The sequence below is a fragment of the Moschus berezovskii genome, chromosome 15 (genome assembly GCF_049115385.1).
Source record: "Moschus berezovskii isolate FMDL1 chromosome 15, NW_MosBer_1.0, whole genome shotgun sequence".
Classification (NCBI taxonomy): Eukaryota; Metazoa; Chordata; class Mammalia; order Artiodactyla; family Moschidae; genus Moschus; species Moschus berezovskii.
Window position 1 is genome coordinate 85,413,650 of NC_142474.1, and position 27,132 is coordinate 85,440,781.

General features: G+C 40.7%; 1 protein-coding gene and 1 pseudogene across 1 annotated transcript in view; both read left to right on the top strand.

Moving 5' to 3' along the window:
• Window positions 1-27,132, top strand: part of LOC129556201 (ankyrin repeat domain-containing protein 26-like) — a 125,378-nt gene that overhangs the window by 89,678 nt on the left and 8,568 nt on the right. The window contains exons 30-38 of the mRNA XM_088844315.1: window positions 2,038-2,167; window positions 2,469-2,530; window positions 8,215-8,390; window positions 9,809-9,979; window positions 11,955-11,988; window positions 14,185-14,245; window positions 14,335-14,525; window positions 19,231-20,184; window positions 21,805-21,957. Of these exons, the coding sequence (XP_088700441.1) occupies window positions 2,038-2,167; window positions 2,469-2,530; window positions 8,215-8,390; window positions 9,809-9,979; window positions 11,955-11,988; window positions 14,185-14,245; window positions 14,335-14,525; window positions 19,231-20,184; window positions 21,805-21,957 (1,932 nt within the window). The remainder of the gene's footprint in view (window positions 1-2,037; window positions 2,168-2,468; window positions 2,531-8,214; window positions 8,391-9,808; window positions 9,980-11,954; window positions 11,989-14,184; window positions 14,246-14,334; window positions 14,526-19,230; window positions 20,185-21,804; window positions 21,958-27,132) is intronic.
• On the top strand, window positions 3,064-5,950 carry LOC148775500 (putative coiled-coil domain-containing protein 144B; annotated as a pseudogene).

Sequence of the window (27,132 nt, forward strand, 5' to 3'; positions counted from 1 at the left end):
TTAGAATGACTGTTACCATTTTTATTTGGCTGTTTTTAAAGCCAAATTTGCTTTTTAATTCCAGTTTCATGGACACTTTGGGTGATGTACAGCGTCTAGTGTGCTTACTGTCCACTCTGGAGCATTGCTTATAAGTTTTTTTTTAATTATATTTTTAATGCTCTCCTGTAAAATACGGTCATATTTTCTACTTCCTTCAATCTCAGTCTGAATTTGGCTCTAAGGAGTTCATGGTCTGAGCCACAGTCAGCTCCCGGTCTTGATTTTGCTGACTGTATAGAACTTCTCCATCTTTGGCTGCAAAGAATATAATCAACCTGACTTCGGTATTGACCATCTGGTGATGTCCATGTGTAGAATCTTCTCTTCTGTTCTTGGAAGAGGGTGTTTGCCATGACCGATGCGATCTCTTGGCAGAACTCTATGAGCCTTTGCCCTGCTTCATTCTGTACTCCAAGGCCAAATATCCAAATCGGGAAAGGGGTACATCAAGGCTGTTTATTGTCACCCTGCTTATTTAACTAATACGCAGAGTAGTACATCATGAGAAACTCTGGGCTGGATGAAACACAAGCTGGAATCAAGATTGCCAGGAGAAATATGAATAACTTCAGATATGCAGATGACACCACCCTTATGGCAGAAGGCAAAGAGGAACTGAAGATCGTCTTGATGAAAGTGAAAGAGGAGAGTGAAAAAGCTGGCTTAAAACTCGACATTCGGAAAAGTAAGATCATGGCATCCGGTCCCAACACTTCATGGGAAGTAGAGAGTAAACAGTGGAAACAATGACAAGCTATATTTTCTAGCGCTCCAAAACCACTGCAGATGGTGACTGCAGCCATGAAATTAAAAGACGCTTGCTCCCTGGAAGAAAAGTTATGACCAATCTAGACAGCATATTAAAAAGCAGAGACATTACTTGGCCAACAAAAGTCCGTCTAGTCAAAGCTATGATTTTTCCAGTAGTCATGTATGGATATGAGAGTTGGACTATAAAGACAGCTGAGCGCCAAAGAATTGATGCTTTTGAACTGTGGTGTTGGAGAAGACTCTTGAGAGTCCTGTGAACTGCAAGGAGATCCAACCAGTCCATCCGAAAGGAAATCAGTCCCGAATATTCACTGGAAGGACTGAGGCTGAAGCGGAAACTTTGGCCACCTGATGCGAAGAGCTGACTCATTCGGAAAGACCCTGATGCTGGGAAATATTGAAGGCAAGAAGAGAAGGGGACAACAGAGGATGAGATGGTTGGATGGCATCACCGACTCAACGGACATGAGTTTGAGTAAACTTTGGGAGTTGGCGATGGTCAGGGAGGCCTGGCGTGCTGCAGTCCATGGTGTCACAGAGAATCGGACACAACTGAACGACTGAACTAAACTGAACTTGCTACTTCCTAGTGCTGTCCAGTCTTTCCCGTCATTTGAATAAAAGCGTGGCACCACCGAAAACAAAATATGTTTGTGATGATGTGATGCCTGTACTTGTTTAGTAGATCCCTGTCACCAGAAGGAAGAAGATGACACGTGCTTTTTTCCTGTTTGAACCTGTTCCTCCAGTTTTGTCTCTCTATTCAGTTCCCAGTACCTGTGATCTGGTTTTCCACGTGACTTGTTAACGTTGTTGCGCACCTCATGTGTTGGCTCGGGCCGCCCTTCTAGAAGCCCCTCACCCCCCCCCCCCCGCTCTGCACTCTCCATCTTCTGAGACACAGCCCTTTGTCACAGCGGTCCTTGAGCTCGCAGGTACACCTGCCTCCTCTCTCCTTGGTGGCCTTCCTGTGCTCTGTCCGCTTCAGCTGCAGAGCTGTCGGAGGATACTCTTCTGCTCTTGTTTGTTTCCGTATGTCTCTGGCTCGCCTAGACACAGAGCAGAATCCCTCTTTTCTTTACAGTTCTAACTTCTCCCAGGACACCCTACAGGACGTCGTAGACACAGTGATTGTTTGTCGTCTCACTGACGGGGTGAAGGACCAAACGAATGAATATGTTTTCTGAAGCTGGGTTTTTGTTTTATGTTGTCTTGTTTTTACAGGAAGGAGCCACAAAGCCAGAACTTGTTGAAAAAGAAAGTGATGCTGATATTATTGAAAGAGCTCCCCAAGAGCAAGCAAATCATGACCATTTGACTTCTGTTGATAGAGCACACAAAAATAATAGAAGTGGTAAGTCAGTGAATGCCTGTGAATGTTTTCTGTACTTAAAAGCAAATATAAAGACATGTAAAGGGTATAGATCCAAATGCGATATCGATTTCATTTTAAGTACATTTGTTTTGCTCTTTTTCTTCAGAAGTGTCCCACCTACTACCACGTTTTTCTTCCTGAAAATGCTTCAACCCTCTGAAATTCTTTTCCACTGCTTGATTTTATGGGAATATTTGTGGATAGAGATAGACTTATACGTTTCTTTAAAATTCGTAGCAGTGACTGTTGTCATTAATGTATCTGTGACTGCATTTTACAGACATGATGTCAGCCGTAGGACTGGGAGGCGAGAAAGATATAGAATCACCTTGGGATTCTGAGGTACTGTCTTCTATTATTATTTTGAAATGTAAGCCCTGAATAACGTAAGAACATGAAAACAGGAGATGCTGTGACTTTCTCACCTTTGCATTGCCCCATCGAAACTCTTTTCTTACTTTTAACCTATCTTAAGTAAAATACTTCTGTGCTAAATATTAGCACATAGTGCACTTTTGTTCATTTGCAAGATTCACCTAATGAAGTCAGCGTAGTACAGAAACCAAGGCTTAGAGATCATAAGGAATCCGTTGAAGTTACATTTATTTGAAAATTGAAACACTATTTCAGGTCAGTCCATGGCCAAATGTTTCTTTGTTTTATATCTCTGTGTGTGTATGTGTGTTGCCTCTTTTTTAGTGTGTGTGTGTGTGTGTGTGTGGCCTCTTTGTAGATTCTTTCCCATATGGGCCATTGCGGAATGTTGAGTAGCATTCCCTGTGCTATACAGTAGGTCCTCATTAGTTATCTATTTCATACACAATAGTCTTCAGTGTGTGTCTGTCAGTCCAAGTCTCCCAACCAAATGTATGGACATGTGCACGTGTAAAACTGCCAGAGAGGGTCGGAGAGAAACAGGTCGAAATGTGGTTTTTTATCACTTGGACCTTGAAAGATAGTGCTTGACACTGGAAAGTGTTACTGTGTGTGGATTGTCAGGTTAACCTGGAAGAAATATTTCAAGAGAAGCAAAAGCAAGAGAAGGCAATGGCAAGCCACTCCAGTACTCTTGCCTGGAAAATCCCATGGATGGAGCAGCCTGGTAGGCTGCAGTCCGTGGGGTCGCTAAGGGTCGGACACGACTGAGCGACTTCACTTTCACTTTTCACTTTCACACATTGGAGAAGGAAATGGCAACCCACTCCAGTGTTCTTGCTTGGAGAATCCCAGGGACGGGGGAGCCTGGTGGGCTTCCATCTATGGGGTCACACAGAGTCGGACACGACTGAAGTGACTTAGCAGCAGTAATAAATATGTGGGGTTATAATAACAGCAGTTGCTTTAGCAATGTTTTAATAAGTACACACCATTTTGGATTGTTTAAGTAGCAAGGGGACTTCCCTGGTGGCTCAGTTGGCAAAGCATCTGCCTACAATGTTTTAGACGAAGGTTCAATCCCTGGGTCGGGAAGATCCCCTGGAAAAGGAAATGGCAACCCACTCCAGTACTCTTGCCTGGAAAATCCCATGGATGGAGGAGCTAGGCAGGCTACTGGGGTCGCAAAGAGTCGGACACGACTGAAGTGACTTAGCAGCAGCAGCAGCAGCAGAACATAGGATAACTGAATGTAGGGGCTTGCTGGGTAGCTCAGCTGGTAGAGAATCTGCCTGCAATGCAGGAGTCCCCGGTTCAACTCCCGGGTTGGGAAATTTCCCTGGAGAAGGGATGGGGTACCCACTCCAGAATTGTTGGGCTTCCCTGGTGGCTCAGACAGTGAGGAATCCGCCTGCAGTGTGGGAGACCTGGGTTCGATCCCTGGGTTGGGAAGGCATGAGTTGAGGAGGGTGTGGCAACCCACCGAAGTCTTCTTGCTTGGAGAACCCCCATAGACAGAGGAGCCTGGTGGGCTACAGTCCTTGGGGTCGCAAAGAGTCAGACAGGACTTAGCACACACATAACTGGATGTAAGCAGGTAATATGTATTGATGTATAACACTATCATAATATATAATTTGCATTAAAATTTAGAAATTGGTTCCTCTTTCTGATTAGTGTTAATTGATTTTGGCTCTTGGTCATAGAAAGTTTATCTGTTCTCCAGATATTAGTCCTTAAAACAGAAAACCAAAAACCTTCATGTAAGGGCGGACCTCAGTGGCCATTTTGACCTCTTCTCCTTCCCCCCTTCCCTTTTTCCCGCTGGCGGAAAAAACGCTGACTTTTGTAGTCTGTTCCCTCATTCCCTCCCCCGTTGCTGGAGTGTCCTTGATATAGCGGTTCCTGGTAGAAATCAACCCTCTCCTAACCTCCCCCTCCTGTCGAGAAACAGCATTCTGCCCAGAAACAGCAAAATCTATTTCACTGCATCAGCCCAACCTTGAGCAGACCGGACAACCAACCCAGTCTTGCCACCCCAGCTAAGTGACCTATGAGGCACCACCACTCCAAATCTTGCCTTATCCGGGAAAAATTTCGCTGTTTCTTCCTGTAACGCTATATAAGCTGCCTCTTGCCTTTGTTCGGGTGCGGACTTCCTCGACCTCACTTGCTTGGGTCCGGGAACCTCGCCAGGGAGCGCCTTGCCATGAAAGCTTGTTAAATCATCTGTTTGGTGTCTGAATTCTTTTATCTAACATCATTGGGCCGTTTTGACCTTACACTTAACAGACGTGCTCTAGGGACTCCCTATATACGGTCGAGTGAGCTGAACTATTTTTAAGGGAAGAAGCATTTATAACATTAAAAATCATGTAATTCATTTTTGGTAGATTTAACATGTATGAATTGTTTAATTCAATCAAACAGTTGCAAAATTGGGTTTGTGAGTGAATGTTTTTCTCCTATTTTTGGGTAAGGCAAGTTATTTTTCACTTCTTAGTTGTGATCTGGTGATTTGTGAGTAGTTCCATATAAATTAAGAAGTTTAACAGTGAAATTTTAATAAGTTTCTGATTTTTCTTTATCCATACTGGATTAGTTAAAAATTATATTATTTTGCACACATGTACCCTGCCAGAAAAGACACCTGAAAATCAAATCAACCCAATTAATTTTCCTCTCTTGCAGCTGCAAAAATTGCCTCAAGAACCGGAAATGAATAAGGAATGTTGTAGACAGGACAGATCTGTATGTTCAGGGCCTCCTTATGTGGAGAAGTATGAAAACATGTGGATCAAACAAGGCAAATTAGAATGGAAGGAGAAGTTAAAACCATCACAAATGTGTCAAAGCAGAAGTTAGGTGAAATTTGTGAGAAATAGAAAATTATTATTTGTCCTAAGGAGGAGTCACTACATGATCACCATAAAGAAGGAACAAACAGAAAGGAAATACCTCCTAACGTGACAAATAATATACCTGATTGTGGGGAGAAAGATGCATTTGGAGTATCTGTCTCTCTAGTATTCCAAGTACGTCCTGAACAAAAAGAACCCAGTCTTGAAAATGTTTTTTCCTCGAATACACTATGGGTCCCCGGGATACGCTTGTCAGTCACCTTCAAAGCTTCGTTTCAGTGAAAATAAAATAGTCCTTGAAAGTGATAAACTAGATATTGAACATGTGTTTATCAAAAATGAGGAGAGTTTTTATAATGATGTAGAAAATAAAAAATTAGGGGACCGGGTAGTTACATTTGAAGTGAAAGAAGACCAAGGGTTTGATATGACAATGTCAGACAATATGAGGCAAAATCCCACTAGTCGGAAGTTAGACATCGGAGAGACACATCAGTCTAGTCTGTGGCTTGTCTGCTCCGGTTAGATGAAACACGTAACTCAAATAAAACCTCACGGTACTCCTGCTGTCATTAAAAATACTGATAAGAAAACCAAACCAATACAGGACTGGTTCCAGAAGCTACTGCATGCAGATAATTCAGGGCTAGTGACGATGAAACGGTGGAACCCGAATTAGAAGATGGGAATACTTCTCCACCGAATAGTCACAGAGCATCCAAAGTGTATCTCAGTGAACAATTGCAGAAGGATATGCAGAGGTTTAAGAATGCAATAGACATGGTGCAAGTAGTGTTGTTAGTTTCGGAAAAAGAGAACATTCTGCTTCCAAAAGAGGTAGAGGTTCATTTGCTCTTGCTTTGGTTTCTCCCTTTCAGGATGATCTGGTCCATTTCGATTTTCTACTTATGCATAAAGTGGGGTTAACTAAATAGGTTCTTGTGTAGAAATAGATTATTTCTGCCATCCAAATAATAGGAATTCAGGAAACTGTTTTCATGCCTTTGTCCTTCAATCAGAATAATTCTGTCTCTGTCAGTCTTTCATATGGACTGGGAAACTCATGTAGCTACACACCATGTAACGTCCTGAGCCAGGATAAGCACCGAGGAAAGTGTTTAAGGACAGTGATCAACTAGGGTTTTGCAGTGTTTTGTTTTTTTTTTTTTAACTTTGTTGGATTAAATATAAGTTGCATTTCCACAGAATGGGAAGAAAGCAGAAACTGCGAGAAGGGAGAGAAACACACATTTCCTCTAATCTCTTCATTGTGGTTGAATATGTGTGACCTTCTCTGCTTTCCTCAGTCCCTGGGCACTTAGATATCCAACATGGCCACTTCAGGATGTTTTTAATAACCAATACATGTGCTCTCATCTATGCTTTAATCACCACTCTCAGATTTCTCTTTTGAGAGAGACCTCTTCACTATGTTGTTTACTAAAATGTAGTAAGTTTTGACATGTGTGATTTTGTCACATAGGTAGTATATGTGTATGTGAGTGTTGGTCAGTCGTCTCTGATTCTTTGTGACCCCATGGACTGTAGCTGGCCAGGCTCCCCTGTCCATGGATTTCTCCAGGCCAGAATATCATTGGAGTGGATAGCCATTCCCTTCTCCACGGGATCGTCCCAACCCAGGGATCGAAGCCAGGTCTCCTGCATTGAAAGCAGATTCTTTAACATCTGAGCCACCAGGGAAGCCCAAGGTAGTATCAACCCTCAGTAAAAAAAGAAAACTATCAAGTGTTTATCTCCAAAAAAAAAAAAAAAAAAAAAAACAGAACGGATGTTTGAGATGCTGTGAGATATTTCTTTCTTCCATAACAGGTTTTTAACCTTGCTTGCTCTTTTGTGTAAGACAAAAAAACAAGAAAATGTAGCTAATCTCCTTTAAAGAAAAAAGAGAATAAACCCTACCCCAACTTACGAATTAAATTACTTTGGCAAAGTCATGCTTTTCACTTACCTGATTCATTTGAGGAATTCGTTTGGTAATTTTATCGGATTCAAGATTACAGAATTGTATCATCTCTTTTGGTGCCATATAGTGTTAGGGAATGCCAGTTTAGGGGCTTTGAACAATTCATTTAACCTTTTTTTATTTTAAAGCTGTTATTGTTAAATAGTGGGGCAAAGGTAGATAGTTATTTCTATCCCTTCTAGCTATAAAATTTGATGGTTATTGAATGTGGAGTTGGGAAGCGTTACTTATATTCCAGAATTCCACACTAACTAAGACCTCCTCAGTTTCATTCTGCTCCTTGTGTTTTGGTAAGCTTTGGTTCGTATATCTCAGTGAACACCATCAGGTTATTGCTATCGCCTGGATCCCAGTGACAAAAGAATTGGAAAAGGCAGTGGGAAAGGAATAGCTTTAGTGCAGAAAGTAGAAAGATTGCTTTCTGTCTCTGAGGCACTAAGGTGTCACATCCTCTACATCTGACTGTTTCATGGAAAATCCAGGTGGAAAAGACCGAAGAGGGCAGATGTTGTGTGTGTTTATGTCTCTATCTCTGCCAGTCAGATGGGGAAGACTGGGTGTGAATAATTGTATCTTATTAAGAAAGCCTTTCTTGAAATTTTGGGAATTTTGTTTCTTTCCCTCAAACAGAAAGAAGCACGTTTTACAAAAATTTCAGTGACTTGTAAGTGATAAAATTAATGTAAGCACAAAAATATCTTTATCACTTAACATCAGGGCAAATGCTGAGTCAAATAATGAATTGAAAACAGAGTCTTTAGAATTAAGTCATAGCAATTGTTCTTAGTGTCAAACTTTCATTAAAGGTTGAAGAAGAAAAGAAGCAGAAAAGTAGTGAAGTGGAAGTATCAGACAACGTGTGCCATGCTGCTGCTGAGAGTCGATGGATTCAGCAGAGAAAGAGTGGAGGAAACCACAAGCAGGAGTTTCCCGCCATACAGAATGAAGGTTCTGATAGGGAAGCCTCTATCAATATGCAACAGTAGGTCATTTGTTATTTTCCCGTAAAATCATTTCTAACTTGAGCTAATGCTTGTGATTGACGAATTTTATATTTTACTAGAGAGACGGTTATTTTGAATCCTCTCATCCTTTAGCCTTAATACTAGTTACTTTGTTAACATACCACCATGTTACAGTAGTAGAGTATTCTGGATTTGACTGCATACTTGCCTTAACCAGTGTATTGTCTGTTTAAATTTATTTCTTGTCACTAATGAACATCCTGTCATTTCAGTTTGGGGACTTCTTTCAGCATTTCTTATGAGGCGGGACTAGTGGTGATGAGCTCCCTCGGGTTTGCTTTGTCTGGGAAAGTTTTTATTTCTCCTTCATCTGAAACACAGCTTTTCTGGACAGAGTGCTCTTGGTTGGCAGTTTTCTCCTAGCACTTTGAGTGTGTTCATGGATGGAGGCCAAACTGTTGTTGGTGGCAGGAGAACTGACGTGGCACCTGCCTTTGATCCTTGAGGCTGACATCACCCATGTGGGTGGTTTACAAGTAAACTGACCCCCACCCCGCTAAATTTCATTTCTTCTTTCATGGTGGATGTGCCACATGTCATTCTAAAAACCATCTAAATTGTTACTTTTCTCTCTGAGGGTTTTTTTTTTTTAATTAATTTGGCTGCGCTGGGTCTTTGCAGCTGCTGTGCTTGGGCTTCTCATTGTGGTGGCTTCTCTTGATGCTGAGCATGGGCTCTAGGGTGCTGGCTTCAGTGGTTGTGGAGCACAGGATTCATTGCTCCATGGCATGTGCTATGTTCCCTGACCAGGGATCGAACCTGTGCCCCCTGCACTAGCAGGCAGATTCCTCAGCACTGGAGAACCAGGGAAATTCTGAAATTAAACATTACCGTATTTAAAAGCAAAATTAAAAATATAGTGTAAATCTAGTTATGGCCCCTCATCTAAGAATCATTGTGTTTAGCCAGTGGACTCCAGGTTTTCAGTGTCGCCCTTGAGGTTCTTCCCAATGTCTTTCCAGATGCATCTCTCTACTTTCCTTCATGTGTTTTGTACTTTTCCTTCCAGGTTCCTAGGAAACAACCTAGATGTTGTGTGCCTGACCTGTGTGCTCACATTCTAATCTCCCAGTGGAATGATTTCTCGCTTTTCTCTTCCTTTTGGCCTCCTCTCTTCACTTCTTCTGTGAATCCTTCCTTATTCCACTTATGACTTTCATATGTCAACTCTTACATATCATATTGCATCATAATTGTATATCTGTGTTTGAAGGAAGAATTTGTTTTCTTGCATATGGTTGGTACTTCGTAACTGTTTTGTGAATTAATTAATGACTTAAGATGGGTAAGAGTTGGAATTTTACAAGAATTGTTTTTTTATTCTTTATTAGTTGAATTATTTGAAAACATTGGCTTTTTTGTGGATTTTTTAAAGTAGCGATCCTGGCGTGCCCAGGAAGGAAATAGAGAAAAAGAACAATGGCAACTGGACACAGGAAGAATGTGTGATCGCACCAATATTTGGAAAGACGGATTCACTGCCTGGTGGTCTGCTGCATGTGAATGGTGAGAGCATTTCGAGGAAAGAGGATCGAGAGGATGGCAGGTAACACGGACAGATTCTTTATTTCTAGGGGAAGAAATATTAGCACTGAATACTTCTTCTGGAAATAGAGCAGCCTAATATAGTATACAGGCCAAGAGAAGAGAATCCTCAACTCTACTGGATGAACACCGCAGAAAGGTTACGGAGAGGACCCGTGCCTTTGGCCGGAAGTCGTTTCAGTAAATAGTCCACTCGGAAGCTGGACTGTAGTGAATACACGGAAACAGCTCCATAGGGAATATTTACTGGGGCAGGCAATGAAGAACTGGATGGTAATTGAAGAGGAATGTGGAGTTCAAAGGAGTTTCTTGTTTTATATTAAGAGGGGAGCTGGTAGAGTGTGTATGCTGTTGGAAATGAGCCAGCGGAGGAAGTGTTTATTGAGTTTAATCTTGTTTGCATTTCCAATATTAGAAAGCCTATTGATTGTATGACATTATCTTTAAACTATGACAATAAATTAACTGTACATTATTATTATTGTACATGCTTTATTATGTACATATGTACTTCTGTACCTATGTAGTTTTGGGGAAGGGCTTGTTCATTGGCTCTGAAGCATAATATTCTTATGTAAATGAATATGTAGATGATTACTTAAGTTCATTCTATCATACATAGATTTTTAAAAATTATATAATCATGAATTTACAAATACTTAGGTTATACGGAATAGGATTTAATCATTCCTTGATGATTCTAGTTGATAGTATCATCGAGGGTAGCTCTGATTTTGTAAGGTACTGTGAAACATCACGTCATGTTAACTTCTTTGAAAAGGGGAGGATTTTGTTTATTTTCAGTAGAAACAATTAACAATCTTGTACAGTTTATTACTTCGGATGATAAAGATCTAAATGAGAAAAACCATGCTTCCTGTACTGAAAGTGTCCTTAACACATACTGTGTGCTCCACAAGTGTATGTCGGAAGCGTAAAGAAACAGCAGAATGCTTGAATGAATGTGTATTGATGAATTTCTTTACAAAAAGCAAATCTTTATTGAAAGTCGATTTCCAATATTGCCTACATCTAAAGTCTTTTTGTTTTGTTAGAAATAGGTTTATAGATTCAGAATTATCATTTGTAGTTATAGCTAGACATGAGATAATAATATAGATTCATGTGGTATCATATTACTTAAAAAGACTTGACCCGGAGGGAGGATAGGAGGAGGAGGGAGGTGGGAGGGGGGTTCAAGAAGGGGAACACATGTACACCCGGGGCGGGTTCATATCAATGTATGGCAAAACCAATATAATATTGTAAAGTAATTAGCCTCCAAAAAAAAAAAAAAAAGTTCAAGCTCAAGCCAATTAAATAAATAAATAAAAAGAATTTTCAGTATCACTTTCTGAGCATATTTTGGAACAGCAGCATTCAGGCCAGATTTCCTGGGTTTGAATTCGGGGGTGTTGGTGAACTGCTGTGTGGTCTTGGGCAAGTGCCTCAGCCTTTCTTTGCTCCATTTCTTCCTAGCTAAAAGATCTAATATATTACCTATCTCCCAGAATGACCGTGAGGCTTAAAATGCCTTTAAGGCACGTCAAATGCTTGTAATAATGCATAGCCATTGCATAATAAGCCCTCAAAAAGCTAATAACATCGTGATAAAAAATGGGTTTCTTTCTTATAAGGACTTAGGGAATACTTCTGAGATAGGTTTTATTGCCATAAAAGTCAGTTCTTATTAAAAATGACAACTGCAAAACACCCCTGGTATACTGCTTCTATCACATAACGCGAGTAATGTTAGGATTTTCCTTTTCCTTTGATCTAAATTTAATGTTTTATTAATATTACAGATATATTTTCTTTGTCCTTTAATGCTACTCTTTTTTATTGTTTCATCCTTTTATAGAAATTCCTTATGAATGCAAGGATGTTATATAAAAGACAAATGTTCAGTTATTGCTTATGTTTTTGAGTTATTAAATTTTAGCCTGAAAAGAATCATTTGTTTTTTTTTTTTTTAGGCCTGTAAGGAAAACAGCAAATGAAAATAAGAAGGTATAGTAAAATGAAAAAAATTAACTTTAACATATATTATTCTCTAAAAAATACTTCGTAAAAGGAATAGTGGCAAAATAGAAAATCTTCCTTTGTTGAAGAGACATTTACTTTGAAAACATAATTTAGAAACTCTGTTGATGAAGTTATCCTTTTGATAAAAACCTGTTCTTTTAAGAAGCCTCTGCTTTTGCTTTGAGAAAGGGATTTATCACCTTTGTACACTGGGTGTATTTTATACATATTTTAAGGACATTGTGAAACAGTATTGTTCATGTGTAGGTCAAAGAACAAAGTGATCACCTGAATTCCCTTGATGATTTAGCTCAGTCATCTGAAACTGCTTCCGAGGATGGCGCCATGCTTTCCTCTAAAAATTCCCCGTTGCCATCTGGCAGGTGGCTGAGGGTCGTGGACCCCTCCCTCTGTGCCCGTCAGCCCTCCAGTCCACCTGCCCCGTGAACAGCTCAGAGCTGGCTCCAGCTTTCCCAGCTGAGTTCTCCCTCACAGTAGAGTCCTCCAGGCCGGGTGTGGTTAACTGGCATCCTGGAGAGGTGCAGGAATGCTCCCCGTGGACTTTCTCCAGCAGTTGGTAGAAGCCAGACACTCTTGAAGTTGATTGTCCTTCATTCTGCAGAGTTCTCGAGTGGCATCTCAGAGCAGAGGAATTCACTGCCCCAACCGATGTCCCTCTCAAACACGGCCTGGGTCCCATCCCCGAGGTCCTGGCCGCAGATCTGCCACAACGAAAAGCTCTCGGGAAGAACTGGGAAAGTAGTTATGTTGAGGAAGGAAGTCCTGCAAGGAAATAAAGAAGAACTACGTGAAAAGCAAAGGGTTACAGTATTTTTGTCAGTGTCCACCAAATGTGAGATGAGAATTTTAGGGTAAAATTTTTGACCTTTTTAGCCCCATCTTGTGTTCCATTAAATGTTTCTTTTCAAGCCATATGTCCTCCTCAGAATTTTGATTACCAGTTCTTTTCCCAGTGAATAGTTAGGAATATTTGTTAATCAATTTTTCTCTCTCTCAAGTAATACTTTACAACATTCAGGTACTGACTGATGACCATGTGGGGCTAATCGAGTGCCATTGTTTATCGTGGCAAAATTCAACTCTGATGCGGTAGTGTTTATAAACAAAAAGTTTCAGAGTAATACAGATCGGTGTACTAGGGCTATATTATGAACCAAAGCCTCTGTCTTAAATATGTTTTATATAAATGTATGTTGATATTTTCATAAAACTTGAAGAACATTATAGATGCATAATTTATATATTAATAAAAGCATATAAAATAGAGGCTTTGTTCATAGTATATCCTTAGGAAACCTGATATATTACTGATCTGTTGTATATGGATTTTAAATGTATGTGTTTTTCCACAAACCTTGTTATACTTTTTTTTTTCCCTAAGTTTGTACTTGACTAGGAATGTCTCTCTGTTTCTTTTCCCTCCTCCACTTTTTTTTTTAACTGTTAACCTCATTTTTCCTTGCAGAATACTTTTCTTCAGGGTCTGTTCTTTCCGTCCATCTCTCTCTGCGTCTATTGTGAACATGTTTGATTACGGCGTTCTGTTTAGTGTTTGTGGCTTTCATTCGTGATCATTTCCCTACAGGTTTACTCTTGTTTTTTTTTTTTTTTTTTTCCCTTTTTCTTCGAAGGAGCCGAATGGAAACAATCATTTGTCTTTAGTTGTTTAACAAACAGAATAGAAGCAGCGTATCCTGTTTGCGCTTGTAACCTATCTAAATAAGGTTCTACTGAAATCTAAACTTTCATATTTGCTTTCCCAAGTGATAATTCATGCATATAGAAATCATGCAAGCAAATTTCGAAATGTAGCAATTAATTTAAATGCCTTAGTTTTTCAATAGTACTCTAAACTACTCCCAGGGATAAATTTTTTTTCTACAACAGTTTGGCAGAGCAAATAATCTAGTGGGTGTCATGGTATTTGTCCAGCAGTCAGTTAGGGGTAAGGAGAGGAACATCCGGGGCTTCTGATGTCATCTGTCACAGTGCTTACCCCATGAGAAGGACAGTCAGTGGCAGAACTGGGGTTTGAATCCACATCTGAATGACTGCAGAGCCTGTGCTCTTTGTGTTCGATCAGAGAGGAATGGGGGAGGTTATAATTCTTTTATCCGAGTTGATACTTGTCATTCTTCAAGCTCTTATTTTCTTCTCCAGCATGTCCCGAAATCAAACTTAGCAAGGCTAATGGAGTCTTTGCAGCAATCCAAGAGAAACAGTAAGTTATTTGAAGACTGTCGTCCTGGTGTTCTTCCCTGATTTGAAACGACCCAGGTTCTCATGTACTTTCTGCTTTCACTGTATTAGAATGTGGCATTGTGAGGCCAGGGAGTACCACCTTCTCTGAGGACAAGAATTCTGATCGTGAAATTGGAGACGTGGTTGAAACCTTTCCCAAAACATCACCTGGAGTCCAGGGCTTCTCGCATCCTGCCTTCCCAAGGCCTGAGCCTCTTCCAGAACCACTCAGGACTCCCGCAGGCCTTGGTCTAGCAAAGGTTAGTTGTTTTGTTTTTAACTCTGTTTCCCCTGTACTTTCTCACACACCATTCCCTTCATCCTTATGATGACAAAAAGGATCCCACCGCGGAAATGGAAGACTTCAAAGTCATGATACGAAATGATGTGATAAGAGCAACATATCTGCATGATTCCGATTTATAAATGTTGGCATACTAAGTATGCCATTATGAAAGAAACAAATTACAAAGCGATTAGGAAAAACAGCTAGATGAATATGAAGCTGGGAGGGCGATGAAGGGGAAGAATTCATTTAAGAAAGATAAGATGAATAGGAGATGGAATGAAGGTCACGATGAAACAGATTATTTTAGAAACACAACCGAAATAGTGGGGGTAAGTCGGATGAGGTACTCTATGTTATAAATATGAGATGAGTTATTTCCAGTTCCACTTAGGAGAAAGTGAGGTTGTGAAAACTCAGTACTTATACTCTTCTGAATGGCATATAGCTGATTTTTGTGAAGAACTGAAAGAACGTTTGCTCCTTAGCTGTTTTGGTGGTTGTCTTTGAGGCTGATGGTTGTCTCTGTTTTTTTCTTTCATTGAAGTGTAGTCATTTACAATACTGTGTTAGTTTCAGGTGTATAGCAATGTGACTTGGTTACGCTTGTATATGTATATATCTATATTGAATATGGTTCCCTCTGGAAGTTCATTTCAATTTGAAGTGAGTTCTGTTTTTAAAAGAATTCTCACTTTGAAACTAATGAAGCGATGTCTTCTATTTAATCTAGCAAAACGTTAATTCATACGCAGTTCTAGATGAGCTCTGTTTTAGGCCTTAGCAGATAAATTAAGAAGTTGTGGCCCTTCTGTTTCTTGTGGTTGCTAACTTAGTGTTTGATACATACTTAATGTACTTAACTAATTTATCTTCCGGTTTGGTATAATCTTGATGGAGGTTTTGGATCTTTTTGAAAATAAAGGGGAAATAAGTAAGCATTTTATCTTGTCTTTTATTGAAATTTTAATTTATAATTATATACATGAGATTCTTAAACTCTCTTCATGACATGAGACAATGTAAGCTGCAACAGTCTTAAAGAAAAGATGTCGAACGTCCCCCCGCGCCCCTCCCGCCGAGAGATTCTGATTTATCTTTTCCTAATATCTGCAAGTCATGGGCAATTACACCCATTAAATGAATGAAATCACAATTCATGATTTTTTTCTTATGTAGACTACTTGTTATAAAATCATAAGCAAAGAAGCATTACCAACAGACTTTGTAAAATTATCTCAGAAAGATAATGTTTTACTTTTTAAAATATCTCTAGTAATGTGTATATTCCATTTTAAGAATTTTATTACAGAATAAAATTTAAAGAAGTTTATTTTTAAGAAGTAATTTTTTAAGTTAAGAAGTTATTTTTAAGTTAGGTTTCAGTTTTAAGAAACTTTATTAGCTTCAGTATTTATAGGTGTTAAATTAGCATGTCAGTTCTTTGTTATGCATGTTAAACTAAAATGCAAATTGTTCCATATCTAAAACTCAGCCATCGTGGTTGCTTGATTTTTTTCAGCTCATTTGTTCTTTCCTGATGTGACTATTTTATCCTGCTTGATAATCATAGATGTATGTGAAAACTTTTAAATCTCCGACTTGGATAATCGTAGTTTTACTAATTTTCGTACATCCAAATTGTTGCTTCAGTCTTTATCTGCCGTTGCAGAAGACATAGATAGAAAATCAGAGCCGTTAGTGTGCCGTTTACAGGGAAATAAGAAGAAAACGACGAAATTTTCAAATAAATGGGGTTTTTGGAAAATGTATTTATTTTTTAATTGAAGGATAATCGCTTTACAGAATTTTGTTGTTTTCTGTCCGACATCAACAAGGATCAGCCATAGGTACACCCAATGTCCCCTTCCTCCCAAACCCTCCTCCCATCTGCCTCCCCATCCCACGCTTCTAGATCGTCACAGAGTCCCTTTCTGAGTTCCCTGGGCCATACAGCAAATTCCCATTGGCTGTCTATTTTACATATGGAATTGTAAGTTTCCATGTTACTCTTTCCATCCATCTCACCCTCTCCCTCCCCCCCTCCCCCCATGTCCGTAAGTCTGTTCTCCATGTCTGTTTCTCCATTGCTGCCCAGGAAATAAATTCATCGGTACCTTTGTAGATTCAGAATTTTTGTAGATTCCATATCTGTGCGAAATAGTATATGATATTTATATTTCTCTTTCCGACTTGCTTCACTCCGGAGAATAGGCTCTAGGTTTGCCAATCTCGTTAGAACTGACTCAAGTGTGTTTCTCTTTATGGCTGAGTAATATTCCATTGTGGACCTTGTTCTAGTTCTGTGAAAAATGCCATTGGCAATTTGAAAGTGATCACACTGAATCTGTAGATTGCATTTGGTAGTATAGTCATTTTCACACAACGAAAAGCTCTTGGGAAGAACTGGGAAAGCAGTATTTGTAATTCAAATCCATTTGTCTACAGCAGTCAGGTAGGGACACACCATGGCCTCACTCAAGGAGAGTGAGAGCTTTAATATTTTCCATAGAAATTGATCTCAAAATTTTTGCGACTGTCTCGCAGAGCCGGGGCCCTGATTGTGGTTTAGGCCAGGCAGACCGTATGAGCTCCACCGACGACTGCGATACCCGGCCAAGTCCCTCTGCTCTGGAGTGAGCGTGTCGGTCACACCACGCATGCCATCATCTTCAGTGTTTAAATCAGAGTCTGTTCTTGACTCCACTGTCACTTTTGTAACCAGTACCCTATCAACCGCCTTTTCATATCACTTACAGTTTGTCAATTCGTAAAAACTGCGACATCCGTTGTAAAAATTGTTTTGTACACTTTAAAAAGTAGTTTCTTTAGAATAAACTTATAAAAGTCCCCCTCCCACCAAGGGAAAAAAAAGTAAAATCTCTTGCGACTAACGGTAGCTATTCTGGTATTTGGTAGTGATTTCCCATCCTTGGTGGATGATTAGGTTAGTTTATCACTTCCACGGAAGGTAAGGCGAGAACTGTAGGCAGTTCAGAGACCATGCTTTGGAAGTCATTCTTGTGCCTGTGAGAAAAAGACCCTCTGCTCTGTGGAGTGTCCTGTGTCAGACAAGTAACTTTTGAGAACAGTGATAGATACGCCATCGTAGACCTTCAGTGATAATTATTGTGTTTCTCATTGTGTTTCCCCCATCTTGCTATTTTAAGCAGTATGAAGAGGTAATGAAAGTTACTGCAGCAGCAAATAATCTCATGATTCTCTGTGAAGAGCTCTCTAAACTTTTCCTTATTTGCCATGAGTGTCTGCACCAAGAATGAAATAGGAGGCTTGTTTGTACTGATATGTTTGTTCTAGAGAAGTGCCTGTGGTTTGATGTAAGAGGACTGGTCGAGTCAGAGACCTGGTGAAAAGCCTGCAGTGTACTTACATGATTTTGACTTCTTCCTTCCCAGAATCATTATAGCTAATGTGTTAACTGATGTTTGTAGAAGTGCTTAGTGCAGCTGTCAATAGGTATAAGCCTTGCAATTGCCTATTAAAATGTTAGAGAGGTAGCGTATTCTCAGGAAAACAATTTTTGTATGAAATTTCATCTATTTAAGTATATACAGAGCTAAGGCTCTTGTGAAGTAGCTGTATAGGAGGTATCAGATGCAGTGTTTTTAAAGGGAGCGAATGGTGGTGTAATGGAATTATCGTTGATTTACAATATTGTGTTAGTTTCAGGTGTGCAGCACAGTGATTCAGAGATATATGTGTATGTGTGTGTATATTATATAAATGGGGCTTCCCTGCTGGCTCAGACAGTAAAGAATCCACCTGCAATGCAGGAGACCTGGGTTTGATCCTGGGGTCGGGAAGATCCCTTGGAGGAGGAAATGGCAACCCACTCCAGTATTCTTGCCTGGAGAATCCAGCAGAGCCTGGCAGGCTACAGTCCATGTGGTCGCAAAGAGTTGGACATGGCTGACTAACACAGACACACACACACACACATACATTCCTTTTTAGACTCTTCTTGTAGAATGTTAAATGTAATTCCTTATGTTGTACAGTAGATCCTTACTGGTTATTTTATACACACTTGTCTATATAAAATGGTGTATGTTAAACCCAACCTCCTGATTAGTCCCTTCCCCTACCCCCTTTCCCGTCCAGTGACTCAGCTTGTTTCCTATGTCTGTGGGTCTGTTTCTGTTTTGTGAATAAGTTCATTTTTGATTCCACATGGAAGCGGTATGACTTGTCTTGGTCTGACTGACTTCACTTAGTGTGATCAGCTCCAGGTCCATCTTTGTTGCTGCAAATAGCATTATTACATTCTTTTTCATGGCTTCGTAGTTTTCCATTATATAAATAGACCACATCAGATGCAATTTTTCAGTGTAGTCAGATCTATAAATCTTTTATTTTAAGCTTTCTGAGTTTGTTGTAATTCAGAGAAAAGCCTTTCCAGTTCTGAGCTGCTTGAAAAGTCCCTTGGGCTTTCTTTTTCCTTTCATGGATTCATTGTCTTCAAATAAATTTTTGGACCTTTGGGAATTTCTGCTTGTATAAGGTCTGAGGTTGGTATCGAACCTTATTTTTTCCATTTGATGATCCACTTGGTGCAGTCTTTTCACTGGATAAACATACAGGTTAGTCTTTCATTTCAGAGGAAATGATGAAATGTCATTTTATTGAGTACTAACTGAAACTCTCTTTGTCTCACTTAGGTTTTTGATAGTGGTAGAAAAGCAAAAGTTCTGTTGCGCAAAAACCACAGGCAGGATGAAATTGCCATGCCAAGACTAGAAAGAGACACAGTGAAAAACCAGAACCAGGAAAAAGAAAAGAAATCTTTTGAGGACATTGAAACTCTAAAAGGAGAGAATGATTATCCTCAAAAGGCAATAAAATTGAACAAGGAAGCACTGACAATTACCACAGTCCAGCATACCGGCCAGTTTAACGTTCCGATAGCTGAAAATACAGTGCTAAACTCTGAGCTGGAGAACGCAGAACAAAGCACACAAAGCCTGGAAACAGAAGTGGAATCCTACCATTCTAGACTGGCTGCTGCCATGCACGATCATCATCCAGGTCAGACATCACAAAGAGACCTGGAACTTGCCTCCCAGAAGGCAAAAGACAAGAGGTTACGCTTGCAGGACCAAACGAAGTTCGATATGGCTAAGCTGAAAAGTAACAACGAGATGCTTTCCCAGCAACTTTCTAAAGTGAAAAATAAATTCGATAAGCTAAAAATCAAGCTGCATCAGACGAGAGATGATCTCCGAGAAAAGACTTTGATGTTAGAACGTGTCCAGACAGACTTATGCCAAGCAGAGTGTCAAAAGCAGGATATCGAACACATGTATCAGAGCGAACAAGGCAATGTGAATGAATACCTTAGAAAGCAGGAATCCTTAGAAGAGAGATTATCTCAACTCCAGCGTGAAAACATGTTGCTCCGACAGCAGCTGGATGATGCACGAAACAGAGCCGACAGTAAAGAGAAGATGGTCATTAGCATCCTAGACCAGTTTCAGCAGATCGTGAGAAAGGTTCAGGCTGAAAGTGAGAAACGACATCTAATGCTGGAGGAAAGAAACAAGGAATTAGTCAACGAACGTGATCATTTGAAAGAGAGACTATGTCAGTGTGAAAATGAGAAAGCAGAAAGAGAAGTAAGTATCCAGAAGGAGAAATAATTCTCCGACTTCCTGAAAGAAAATTCAAAGTGATTCTTAATTCTGGCTAAATGTTGAATCTAGCTGAATATAAAAAATACACAGGCTGTGAATCTATGGTCCCTGAAACAGAAGTAAAAGCACACCTGTATCCAGCAAATAAAATTAGACCCGAGAGATGCTTCACTTTGAGTAGAGACATCGTGTCGCTTATGAAATGTTAAGAGATGAAGTTCTAAATTTTTAGTATAGACAGGTGTTAGTAAGTTACTCTTCAGACAATCATTTTAATCTCCATGTGACCACATGTCAGTATCACGATGAAGCAGATAAAAGAAACACTCAAACCTAAAGGGAATATTGTGAAATTAAGCTTCAGTTACACGGATTACCTTGACAGTCAAGTCCAGGTTTCCCAGAGGCTATTACTTATATATTGTACTTTGGCTTCAGTAGCTTGTCATACCTTTTTGTCATATTTGTTGGTATAAGTTTAGCTTTATTCATGTCAATTTGAAGTAACTTGGAAAACATTTCAGGCTTGACTCATTTATTCTTATGGCCTCTCAACTCTTTAAAGAGTTGTCATTAAATTGAGAATTCATTGACAAGTCATTTAAATATACTTGTCATTAAATCATAATTTGGGACTCAAGTGGTGAGCTTTAACCAAGCTCTTCTTGATTTAATCTCCCCACTGCTATTTCTGCTATTTACTTAGAACATGTTTACAAACAATTTGCTCGTAATTCTCATTTTAAGGGTCAATTACTGTCATTGAAATACCAGTTTGTCCAATAAAAATGGAGGCTGGCAGGATTCGTGAGCAGCAGGGATGGAGTGAGTCAGGAGAGGGTTCTAGGGGCTGCAGTCCGGGGGCAGGTGAACGCCAGGTTATCGAGGCTCCTTGAAGGCATGGGAGCAACCTCATTTTTAAAATTTCATTATTCTTTTATATTGGAATATAGTTGATTTACAATTTTGCGTTAGTTTCAGATGTACAGCAAGTTGATTCAGTTATAGGCATACATATATCCATTCATTTTCAGATCCTTTCCCATGTAGATGCCTGCAGAATATTGTGGTTAGCCAAGGGGAAAGGTGGGGAGGAGGGATAAATTAGGAGTTGGGGATTAACATAGACACACGACTAGACATAAAATAGATAAGCAGCAAGGGAATGGCCTCATTTCTCTGCTGAGGAAGGAATCTATTGGAAAGATCTGAGCACTGGATTGGATATGTGAGGATCTCCGATGTTAATCGAAGCCTCTAATAAAGAAAGAGGAAAAGTGTTTCCACAGTGTGGAATTTTCCACCGCTTGTCCCACCTACACACCTGTTTCGTCCTGGAGGTGAGGTGGTGACGCTCTGCAGATTTATCGGGAGGGGCAGGGTGTGGACAGTGGGGCTGCCTCCTTCGTCTGAGGAACTTAATATCAGGAAGGCCGGTGGGGAGCCCTCCTGGGTCTGTAACCACATTCAGGGAGGCAGAAAAGAAGGTGAGTTGCTGTCCATGGTGATAGTTTCCAAAGTACCTATGTTGGAGTCATCTGTTAATAACATAACGTCATAGTAAAGTGGATTTGATAAACTCATGACAAAGCGTCTTCTTAGGCAGTGGTGAGACACCGTCAACAAGAACTGTATGACAGCGTCAAAAAGCAGTCTGCGCTGGAGGCGTCCCTGGATGTCATGTCACGTCATCCTGCCAAGTTAGAAGCTGAGGCACGGGATTTAAAGAGCAAGTTCCCTCAGCCCCCAAGTCAGGTATGTGTGAAAGTGAATGTGTCGACAGTTAATACGTAGGATAAAGTGTTTTAGGACGCTCATTTTCATGGACAGCTTTCTGTTTTATTTTCATTACTAGTAATTTACTATAATTTTATTAATCTTTAAGTGCACTCGTTTCTTAAACTGTGACTTTCATTCTGCCATTTGCATTATATATATATATATTTTTTTGTATATTATATACCCTTGGGAAAGTGGAGAATTGTGCATCGTTCTTTACACAAGTTGAGAGACTTTTTTTTCTATTGAACAATATTTTATTTTGTGATCTCGGTATTACCATGATGAGGCAAGCCAGATAAAATCAGAGGATAATGTTTAATGGAATGTTCCAGAAAATTATCATTTCTCATCTTCACTTTTGTGAATGGCTGTGGAGTTCTGTATATATTTCAGTTCAGTTCAGTCGCTCAGTCGTGTCCGACTCTTTGCGACCCCATGAATTTATTTTGCGCATTTCAGAATAACTTGTGCAGAAAGTGTATTATACAAACCAGTTGAAGTTAGGCACTGCCTTCTTTTCTTTTCATTTTAGATACATCGTTAAAGCATGGAGGTACTAAGAGTATAGTAGGTACATCAAAAATAGAGAGTTAAGAACATTATCTAGATAGTGCCTTTGGATTTTTAGAAAAGCTATTGATATATAATTGACGTATCATATAATTCACCCATTCCAAGTGCGCAGTTCAGTATCTCTTAGTCTAGAGAGGTGTCACCTGTAACCACAGTCAATTTTAGAGCATTTCCATCACCCCCAAGAGGAACCCTGCATCCCTTAGCCACCACCTATGGCCCCCTCATCTCCCTCAGCCCCAGCAACCCCCAGTCTAATATCTGTCTGTGTCGACAGCCTGTTCTGGGTATTTCACATGAATGGAATCACACAGTGTGTGCTCCTTTGTGGTTCACTTTTCCCATTTGATGTCATGTTTCCGTGGTTCATCCATGTTATAGCACGTATCATTTCTTCCGTTTCTGTTGATTGTCAAACAAGAAACAGTATGTGGCTAAGCCATTTGTCCATTCATAAGTTGTTGGAGATTTGGGTTGTTTCCCCTTTGCGGCTACGAACAATGCTGCTGTGAGCATTGACTTACACGTTTCCAGATGGACATGCTTTTATTTCTCCGTGGTGGGATTTTGTCCTCAGAGTTCCCTGGCTGCTTTCTCCTTTTCTGGCCTTTGCTCAGACTGTCCTGCCGTCTTCACAGTTTCTGTTCCTCTTGGGTAGTTCTCCATTTATTCAGACCTGGTGCCCAGTCTCTCCTCCTCCAGAGCTTTCCTGACTGTCCAGCTCTCATCGAGCCTTTTCTCTTCAGCCCTGTCGTCTAGTCTGTGAAGAACAGTTTAGCCCTTCATTTTAAATTGTTGTCATTTTTTCATGAGGGAGAATCTTGTTTAAGGATACATTAGTCTAACAGGGAATATTTCTTAATATGCACAGCACTTGTCTTGCATACATGGAAAATCATTTAGCTTAACAATGGTTAGGATATAACTAAAGTACTTCATCCGTACCAATAATTTCTTCTTGGAGATGCTGGTTTGCTGCTGTGTCACTTCAGTCGTGTCCGACTCTGTGTGACCCCATAGACAGAAGCCCACCAGGGTCCCCCGTCCCTGGGATTCTCCAGGCAAGAACACTGGAGTGGGTTGCCATTTCCTTCTCCAATGTGTGAAAGTGAAAAGTGAAAGTGATGTCGCTCAGTCGTGTCTGACCCTTAGCGACCCCATGGACTGCAGCCTACCAGGCTGCTCCATCCATGGGATTTTCTAGGCAAGAGTACTGGAGTGGCTTGCCATTGCCTTCTCCGCTTAGTCTCATAGAGGAGAATTGTTCAATTAAATGCTCATTTTTCCCCCCTGATTCTGGTAGTAAAATGTAAATTTGCCTTCCTTCATTATGCAGCCAGAAGTGGGATTTACAGCCATCTTGCCTTTCAGGCCCCGGTGGATTTCTAATCTTCCCAGCCTCAGGTTCTGGGGATGGCTTCTCTGATATGCATATCTGGTAACCTTCATCTTCTCATCCGAGTACTTGCTAGGCATTAACAGTTGCTGGGAATGAATTGATTCCGAACTTTCATTTAGCAGTCGGGTAATATTTCCATGGCAGTGACTTCACCCTTCCTCTGACGGTCGTGTAATGTTCTGTACCACTCCGTCCAGGAGGTGCTATTTGCATATTAACCAATGGTCATTGTCCACTGCGTAGTACAGAGAGGAAGTAAGCTACAAATTATTGTAAGTGGAGAAAAGTACAAAAGTACTAGTTGGTTAGTGGAGTCAGTGAACGTTTTTGCAGTACTGGACACGTGTGTTTTGGGCCTCATGCTCCCCATTACTGCCCCTTGCAACGGTATGGAGAGTGAGTTCCCTGTGACTTGTGTAGATGACCACTTCTGCTGGCATGCCGTCTGCCTGAAATACCACATTGTTTTGCAGGCAAAATAGAATGACCATAATAACGCCAATTACAAACAGAAATGACCTCTGTCTTTAGGTGAGTCATGTTTCCTAAGCCACGTTCCTCTTTATCGAACTTCTAAGAAAATCCCATGGCCTCTTCTCCTTTTGTATGTCTTGGTCTCTCGGTTGGACTTCCCTGGTGTCTCAGACAGCAAACAATCTACCTGCAATGGAGGAGACCCAGGTTTGATCCCTGGGTTGGGAAGATCCCCTGGAGAAAGTGAAAGTGAAAGTGGCTCAGTCGTGTCTGACTCTTTGAGACCCCATGGACCATACAGTCCATGGAATTTTCCAGGGCAGAATACTGGAGTGAGTAGCCTTTCCCTTCTCTAGGGGATCTTCGCAACCCAGGGATCGAACCCAGGTCTCCTGCATTGTGGGCAGATTCTTGACCAGCTGAGCCACAAGGGAAGCCCAAGAATACTGGAGTGGGTGGCCTATCCCTTCTCCAGTGGATCTTCCTGACCCAGGGATCAAACCAGAAACCTCTTGTACCGCAGGCGGATACTTTACCAACTGAGCTATCAGGGAAGCCCTATCCCCTGGAGAAGGAAATGGCCGGCAACACACTCCAGGGTTCTTTGCCAGAGAATCCCATGGACAGAAGAGCCTGGTGGGCTTCAGACGATGGGGTCACAGAGTCAGACATGACTGTGCAACACACACTGGGTCTCTGTTAGGTCAAACAAACAAGCAGGGTTTTTGCTGCCAAGGTTCTCTTTAAAGCTTCTAGTGTCCTATGAATTTGACTGGGGTTCATGCCATTGGAAAAGTTACCCTCAAAAATCTTTTTTGAAGGAAGCACTGCACCTTGGGCTTTCTGTGAAACTTTGCAGGATGACACCTTTAACGTTCTTTTGCTTTTAAGATCCTTAAAGGAATCTGAGGCACCACCTTAAGTCTTTCCAGGGTCTTACACTTACAGTCTACAGGTTTTACCTTTAGACCATGTTTTCCTGGCAGCACCCTAGATTTGATCTTAGCCCAGAAGCCATTTCTGTCCTTTGGCATCATGTGACAATTGGGCATGTGGAGATGCTGTAAAGGGGATACAGATATTGAACCCAGTGAGTCTTGGTTCCTTTATATTTACTAGCACGTTTTAATTTTTTTGATAGCTTATCCCTCTCATTGATTTACTTTCAGCTGCTTCATAGCAAGAGTCTCTGCCCCCCATGTTTCAGTGTCATTTTCTTCTCTTGCCTAGAAGTCATCACCGGCAGCCTCTTCAAGGACCGTCAGGCTTCTGTGTACAGTGTCATCAAGCCCATTGGGTTTTCATTTCTTTTTCTGCAGCCATTCAGGTGCCACCTACCTCCAGGTTCAAAGGCATTCTGAAATGTTTCAGCTCTTTTTTAATGGCAGTACCTCATTTGGGGGCACCACCGACTCGATGGACATGAGTTTGAGCAAGCTCTGGGAGTTGATGGTGGACAGGGCAGCCTGGCGTGCTGCAGTCCATGGGGTCACAAATAGTCAGACATGACTGAGTGACTGAACTGAACCCCATTTTTAATATCAGTAGCTATACCAGTTATTTATTGTTAACAAATTGCGTTAGAAACCACCTCAAAGCCTAGTGACTCAAAACAGCATTTCCTTTGTTCACAAGTCTGTGTTGGGGCAAGGCTCAGTGAGTGGGCCCAGCTCATTTCTTCTCCAGTCGCATCAGCCGGGATGTCGTGAAGGTGGGAAGCAGAGTCATTTGAAGACTTGTTCATGCACATGTCTGGCAGTTGGAGCTGGCTTTTGGAGGGGACATTAGGTGGGGGCGGTCAGTGGGGACACTGACATGTGCTCAGTATGTGGGCTGTGCTTCTGCACAGCAAAAGAGTTGGCTTCCCCACAGAGCAAAATTCAGAAGCTATTTAGCTTTAAAACTCACACAGCAGTTTCCCCAGACACTGTCCAGGAGGAATCGGTTACTAGGACTAGCACATACTTGAGGAGAGGGAATTTCATGAGAAAAGTGTCAAAGAATTTGTAGGCATGTTTGAAAACCACCAGCTCCACTCACGTTGACTTAAAAAGTAATCATTCTGTCTAAAGGAAAGTTCTTTCCAACTCACTGTCACTGATCGTTCAGGAAATATTTTTTGTTTCCTTTCTTTGGTATGTTCTCTTATTCTGTGGAAAGTAACAAAGGTTTACAAGAATGAGGTATTTTTTTTGTTGTTGTTCAGAAAAATGTATGGATCACCTCACTAAACTCTTAGGAGATGGGATTTCTTTAACCTTGTGAATCATTTCTGTTTGGAATGCAATTCTAATTAGCAGAAACTGTTTGTAGTTCAGAAAAAGGCTTATTGGATTAAAATCCATATTTACAAGATTTAGTAATTAGAGTCTTACTTTCACAATCTTCTTTTGGGAAGCATTTATTAACTCAGCCCTAGATAACTCAATACAAGATACCTCAAACTTCTTTAAAAACCATGGGACAAGATGGGGGGAAGGAGTAAGAGACATTCTGCTAGGAGGTGACTTGCAGTCATTCTACGGAGGAAAGATAGAAAAGCATTACTGTGGAACAATGAAGGCGTGTGCAATCGAGTGCAGATGTCATGAGACTAAGGTGATAGTGAAGAGTGTATTGTGTGACCTTTGGTGGTCTGAACTTCTTTCTTGATCCTCTGGGTTATTCCAGGTCCTGCATTCTACAATAAAGACACCATCGTA